General features: G+C 35.1%; 1 protein-coding gene across 1 annotated transcript; it reads right to left on the reverse strand.

Moving 5' to 3' along the window:
• Positions 1-1956: 1956 nt before the first annotated feature.
• LOC100650156 (U1 small nuclear ribonucleoprotein 70 kDa) lies at positions 1957-6825 on the reverse strand. The gene is given in 9 exon segments (XM_012309727.3): positions 1957-2623; positions 2708-3060; positions 3144-3384; positions 5554-5580; positions 5583-5627; positions 5910-5991; positions 6059-6121; positions 6216-6398; positions 6541-6825. Coding segments are annotated over 9 exon segments (1302 nt in total). The 5' UTR covers positions 6685-6825; the 3' UTR covers positions 1957-2459.
• Positions 6826-7724: the final 899 nt, after the last annotated feature.

Below are 7724 nucleotides of genomic sequence, written 5' to 3' on the forward strand. Positions count from 1 at the left end.
GCCACTATGTCTAACGACAAGAAACCGATCCAAACTCGGAACCGCTAATAATTAAGCACTCTACGGCGGAGGGTAAGAGGCACTGAGTTGAGAAACGAGGCGAACCGCTTTTTAAGTTACTTACGCCTGCGGTTTTCCAATTTATTGGGCCGAAGAAAATATGCGGTTAATTCAGCCAACTGTTTCTTGTTAAACTATTTCATCGCGTGCCTCGCTGTCACCGTCATCCTCTGTCGTTCTCGAACAAAGCAACACTAAAACGTATTCCTAAAATTGTTTTATCTCAAGTAACGTTTAATTACAAAAAATAAGCTCAATTTCATGTACATTTCGATCGTTGAAATTTCGTACGTAACGTTTACACATTTTTACATAATTAAAAAAAAGGGAAAAGAAAATACCAGATATTATATAGCTGTCTCCAAGATTATTTCGTTCCAAGTGGCGAGCGATATTCGATAGGATCGAACAGAAGATCAGGCGTTGCTCTCCTTCGAGCTCCTGTAGGTATTCGATTATCGACAGGCTCGAAGAAAGATCGAGAAATCTCGTGCAACTGTTCGAATAGAATAACGTCATAAAGTCGACGCAATTTGCCAGGCTGATTTTTAGACTGGTGAAAGATAGGCGACGACGTGGAATCAGGAGCAATTCGGAGTTATTGCAGGGGAATTGTAATTTCCGGGTAACGCGCGCTTAATGTGGCGGGGCTAGTTGGCATCAGGCTGTGACATCACGCAAATAGGATAAGGAATTTCTACTCTCTCTAGTCCGATGTTTCTGAACGACTACCATATCTGCTTTTGATTAATATTTATTTCAACGAATCACACGTGTCTTTTTGCTTTGTCCTTTATTTTTACATCATCAAATAAATCGCTGTTTTCGAATATGCATTAATTAATTTTTTATAAAGTAGACTTAAATTTGATTTACATCTAACAAAGACATTTGACAAGCCATTAATTTTCTGAACCACGTGATGTAAATTCACTGGTTTCATACGATATAAGTATTAAAGTCAGAATTTCGAAGCCAAGGAAATACAAGATAGATCAAAATTATTTGTATGAAAGACGTTCTCATAACGATGACCGTTAATGTATTTACCTGTGCTTGAAGATAAAAAAGCTTCCTTCAAAAATGTCGAAAGCGCCACACATCTACACTAGCGCTATGCACCGAAGTTCGACAATCAACCATTGGCGTCAATTCTGAATGGTAGATAGTTCCATAAGTTATAACATTTAACATTTAATAATTTGTATAACACATTCTCCAATAAAATACAAGAATAACGGTTACAATGAATAGAAAAATGATAAGAAAATGGAGGTAAAGACAAGTAAGTAATAGATAAAGGCGAAATCTGTTTCATTCACGCATGTGGTATTTCTTTTACGATTTGATTTTTCCGACTGATGTGAAGTTTAAGAATAACATACTGTTAAAAAAAAAGTCATACTACAATTTCTCGTAATAGAATACCTACAATACAATTACCCTAAACAAATTTATTCAAAGTACAGTAATTTTATCGTCGTAATTGATTTTCTTGGAAGTTTTCACTATTTTTAATCCTGGTATCGACATCGTATACACAGGTAAGAGACCGGAATGATTTGGTCCAGTTAATACGCGGTGATCCGGTCATTCACGGTAGATGTAACCAAAGATAACTCTGGTTCGATACCTCAACGTCCGGTACATGCATATATCTACATAGCTACATTAACACAAACGTCATATTTCACCTTTCATAAATCTTTGTAAATGTTTTAAACAACAAGTACAGTCTAGTGCAACTTGCACAACTATCAGTTGTTAAGTTTATCGAAACGTACCAGACATATAAATGTTAAAATCGTGTATGTAAATTGTCTTTATACGAATATTTACTTTTCAGTTTCATAAATTACGAAAAGCAGAAATAAATGCCAGGATAACCAATAAACGTAAGTGTGTAATTTGTTTTATTTGTATATATATATATAAATATACATGTAGCAGTCGTGAAGGTATGTACACATTTAGATAATATTGGAATTATCGTAGACAGAAAAAAATTCAGATATCTATAAACCTACCAGTTCCATATTGCGAGGTCTCACACAAACTGCTATAATAATTGAAATTCATGAATTTAATTCTGACAATATTTAATATGTACCTAAATTCATTTACCGAAATTACCTTGGTACCAATCGTAAATATACAAAAGTCCGAATCAACAGAGTAAAAATAATTGCATATAAATCAATAATCCAAATCTGCTTACCTTGCAATATCCTTACTGAGTACCTGGTCGCTGTAGAATCTACAGAAACTAAATACTCAATGTAGTTGATTCGATGTTACACTAATATCAGTAGGAAATACAATATATTATTGGCAATTGCATTAATTCGTCATGTCGTGCGTGGTAACGAAAAAGAACAATATAAGAGATATCATCGAGATCAATAGTCTTGTACGGAATCATAGTTATTGTAGGGAGGGGGATCTGGACGACCTTCAGGAATTCTGTATTTCTCTTCTACTTCTTGGTCATTGTCATCTTCGTATTTTACAGCGGTAAAGTATGATCCAGACGTTGAAAAAGTGTTACTGTAGTCAGGGTAATCTGAAAAATGTTCGTATGAAAATTAATATTCCAACGAATTAACTGATTTAAATGAGACTTGGCAATAGATTAAGAAAAATATACCATCCAGAGGTTCCTCTTTGATTCGGATTTCTTTCGTATCTTCATCCTGACGATCACCCCGATCTTTTCTATCTCTACGTTCACGATCACGATCACGCTTGTCCCTCTTACGGTCCCTATCGCGATCGCGTTCGTTACTCCTGGAACGTCTTCTCTTACGATCTCGATCACGATCACGATCACGATCACGATCTCTCCTGTCGCGTGGCCGTTCGTCTCTTTGAATCTCTTCAATATCCGGATCAGGTAAGCGATCACGACTACGTCTACGTTTTCGATCGCGCGATCTACTTCTTGTCCTTCTTTTACGGTCGCGAGACCTTCTACGTTCTCTATCCAAGCGATCGCGATCTCTGCACAAAATATAAACATAAAACAGAATTTAGTACATTTCTATTCAAAACATTACAAATGTACATACAGTATGAACGTTTACCTGTCTCTATCAAGGCGTCCAGAATTCTCCCTCTCTCGTTCCAAACGATACCGTTCTCGCTCTCTTTCATTGTCTTCCCGACCAGAGTGCTTAATATTTACGTCTGGACCACCTCTTCGCGTTCCTCCAAGTCCACCACCCAGCCTTCGAGGAAGCCACCCTTTCACGGTTCTGGCACGTTCGACATCCACCAACACTCTGCGACCATCTATTTTCTTACCATCCGCATGCTTATAAGCAGCTAGAAGTACCGATTGAAAATTACCATTTGCTCGCGATCCCACGTTCACTATTTAGTAAACTATGGGACTTCTATATCCCAAGGAAATAAATCTGAGGTGGCAGAAAAGATTTTTATTCTAAAAAGACTTCAATCTTTTAGACTTGACAGTGCGAATATCGCAACTAAGAAAATATCTTCTTCAAAAGGCTTTTTTCCACGGACCGTGAAATTTCAATAATTCTCGTTTAAGTACAAATGAAAAATATACAGACACGAATACAAGAACTGTCTGAGAATGCGATACTGAAAATACAAAAGAGATAATAAATCGAGTATCGAACGATGCATTCACTATATTACCTATACATGATTCTTTTTTTTCCCGATATTATTTCCATTTCCGTCAGATTTCTTATTATTGCCTCGACGATATTATCCAAACTAATAGTTGTTACTATTTTTTCAGAAATGATTGAGGTCGTAAGGTATCGGCACATATTATTCCTGATTATACACGTACCAATTATAACGTGCGTTTTTTTATAAAGTAAAATGTACGTACCATCACGAAACGAGAATTCCCGAATCTGAAACTGCTTAATTTCTGTATTTACGATATATATATATATATATATGTACACACACACATATATATATATATATGAATGATGAGATTGCGTTTCTTTACAAGCGTACAAAGAGTCGAATATTCCGAGATAATGTTCGCTACGTTTCTAGAAGAAGGTCCGATGCCGTACCGTAATGATCATTTTACCGTATAAAATCACGAGTCTACGTTATATTCGCGGGGCATGAATCAGTAATAAAATGTACGGATTTTTCAGTACCTTAAATCTACATTTGTAAAGTTCAAAAAGTATAGCAGATACAAAAATACCTACCGCGGCTACTTACGTACGGAAGTTAACACAAATCTTAGAAGTACGTTTAATCGTGAAATGAACTTGTAAGAGACTCGCGAGCATAGAGTAGGCCAGCGCGTATGCTATTCATTGGGAAGGTGCCCAGTCTTCATATGTTCGTTCAATCTCCGAAGAAGTTTACTTTGTATTTACCTGGTGCGCTTTTTTTTCTACTTACGACCAAACCGTGCGCAAGTATCGTATGCTTTATACTTTATATATTATACTGTGTTCTAATCATATATTAAATTTAACGTAACGTTAAACGGCTTGTATTTTTCTCTTGTTTAACAAGGGGAACTTTACCTTCACGAAAAACGTTCGTTTACCTTTTGAACATACACGTATTATTTTCTATGCACGCTTTCCAAGGAATTAACTAATTCGAGATGAAAATCCGAAGCCAGATTTTTCGAATAAATTAGTATTCTATATCGAAATTGATATGTTCAAGGACTTAAATGTAAACAATTGATTGAGAAAGAATGATTAGATGACCTTCCAAATAAGATGATAACTAACTAATTTAAAACTTTAATAAAACGAAAACAGCGACGAAATAAGATGCTCGAGAAAGAACAATCATTTAGTTTGGAACATGCAATTTGGTACTAGACCTAACGAGAAAATATCTTTTGTCATAGAGTCCATTTATGATGCCCGACATTCGCTTGGTACACGTTTCTACTTAAATTTTAAGAGAGAACAGTTTGACCTACAAGTATTTATGATAATATGCCCATTACAAGAAAAAAAAAAAGTAGGTGCTACAACCAAGACACGATGAAGTGTATTGTATTACCCAATGATGCATGATTGTTAATGTATTATTGAGAGAGAATGTGGTTAAATTTTAGTCGAAGAAATTTAAACATTGTCTGTTCATACCTATATATATATATTATATATATAATTTTTATATAATATATATAGATAGTTTGGTTATCACATTTGCAATCTATCTTTATGTACAGACGCAAAGTTTAACTGCTTGCAGAGCGTGTCCCTGAACCTTTTTCCTAAAAGCCCACCAATCAATTTCAATGTAGAATGCTAACTTTTGCAAACCGTGTAGTTAAAAATAAAAGAGTTTCAGCCCAAATGGAAAAGAGGTCCTGACTCCCAATATTTTAAAAGTATAACTATCAGCAACCTCCAGAGGGGTGGTACTCAAAAACCGCAAATATAACAAAATCAGATAAATAGGGTAAGCATAGACGCTAACAAACGTTGTTGTATGTTGGATCTTACCACACATACAAACCTATCATATCAGGCAGGTTCAGGGATTTTGCATGGAATAGTGAACGGCACTAGTTGCCGGCAGCGGCCACCACGCTGTACCAAGAACAAGATAAAAACTGCATTAATCAAGACAGCCAATATTTCTTTTTTCAGTTGATCGTTTACCATATATGCATTTACAGAATGGTAATCCTGCATGGATGTATGGCGGGACCCCCCATACCGTCTGGTTTAGTACCAATGAAAATGGGTAGCCTAACTATAGCCCTGCCCCACTATAACTAGCTGGAAGTGACGCTAAGTAAAGTGAAATTCCAGACTATGGACTCACTGAGGTTCTCAACAAGGGATTGATGTTTCTTGCGTTTTACTTACAGTGCATATCTCTTTCGTGCTCATATTCAATGAACGCATATCCCCTAGGTTTGCCATTTATTGTATTATGAATTACCACTATCTAAAATATTGAATAGAAATTTTAGTAATGTATACAATTCAAAGCAAACTAACTTTTATTTATGTACCTTTTTTACTGGACCATATACTTCAAATTCTCTTCTAAGTTTGGATTCTGAAGTATCATAGTTCTAAAAAGAATGTGATAAGAACATAAATAGGAAGTAAAACGTTTTATTGGCATGGTTGTATGAAGATTAATCTACACTCATAGGAAATACTCACTATTCGAGCTACGAAAAGAGTTTTAAAAGGATCTGCTGTTACATTGGGAATACCAGCAGGATCCCACACAGCGATTTCTTGTTCTAATTTATACGCCACTTGCTCGGCGCGTTCTCTTCTTCTGCGTTCGAGGCGTTCTTCCCTCGTTTCCACGCGTACTGGTGGTGGTGTATCTTTGGGTTCCTATAAAAAAATGTACGTTATAGCTTTGTTATTACATTTCGTAAATCATTAAATGCTACCGATAGGCTGTCTTTGAACAAAAAAGACATTTCCACAATACACGTATGCGTACAATATAAAAGTTTATTTCAATCTTTGTTACCTCGAAATATTTAAGAAATCCTCCAACGCCGATATAGCCTCCATTTTTCTTCTCATGCGGGAGTTTGCTAACCGGTGGTAAATAAGGTATTGGATCACGCGGAGCAAAAAGTGCTAACAAATTTGGAGGCAGAAATTGCGTCATTTTCTCAGGTACACGAAAAATATGATACTAGTTTTAGTAAAATATCGAAACAAACAGCATCTTCAAGTCTCAAACAACACCCCAAAATGGCGACAATATTCCTACCGCCCGAGTATGGTTACTACTAAATTGTAGCTTGAGCATAGACTATGAAAAAAAGCTTCTATCAAGTAAGTAAGTTTTTAACCAAATGGAAAGGTGTAATTCATGTAAATTCCTCGTATGCGCATGTGCAAACTAGGGTATTTTGAAAAGAACGTAAAATTGCTTTTTCATCGACATATATGATAAATTGTGTTATGCATGTGGAAAATAAACATACATATGAAATTCTTTCGCAGTCCTAGGTAATGTCAGAATGGTAATAGTATAGTATCGATTTAGAAATAGGGTTTTTATTGTTGCGATATTGTCTGCAGTGATTCCACCACATATGGTATCACAAATTCTTTTCATTCTCTATCATTGAACAATCGATAATCAGAACTACAACTAAAAAGATATTCAGAACTATACAAGAAAAAGCAATAAAATTTCAATTTCCATCAACGCAATTAATTTTCTTACTGGATAAATCTCAATTTTACAATATATAAGTAAAATAAGTGTTGTTTTCAAAACTTGGACTTGTAAATTCGAGAATTATAAGCTGCATGTCATTTGCCACCGAGTGAAACTCGAATGTCACTAGTCGACAGCCGATAGTTGCAGTCGCAGTAATCAAACTTTCTTTACACATATGATTACACATGATTACACATTACTTGATCATACATATTCTGCATAAGCTATGACAAAGACAATAAGACAGTTAATATGGCACAGAGTTATGGTTCTATGTGATGTTAGATTCATGCCATGCTTATATAAATTAAATACAATTAAATACAATTAATTATATAAAAACTATTTTTCACATTATCAACGTCATAAAATACACTTGAGTATATCTTGTATATGATACTCACCATCATTGATGTTGATATTTAAAATTTTAAATGACAGTATTTTCATTATTTAGTCAATATTTACCAGAAATT

Source organism: Bombus terrestris, chromosome 7 (genome assembly GCF_910591885.1).
Source record: "Bombus terrestris chromosome 7, iyBomTerr1.2, whole genome shotgun sequence".
NCBI lineage: Eukaryota > Metazoa > Arthropoda > Insecta > Hymenoptera > Apidae > Bombus > Bombus terrestris.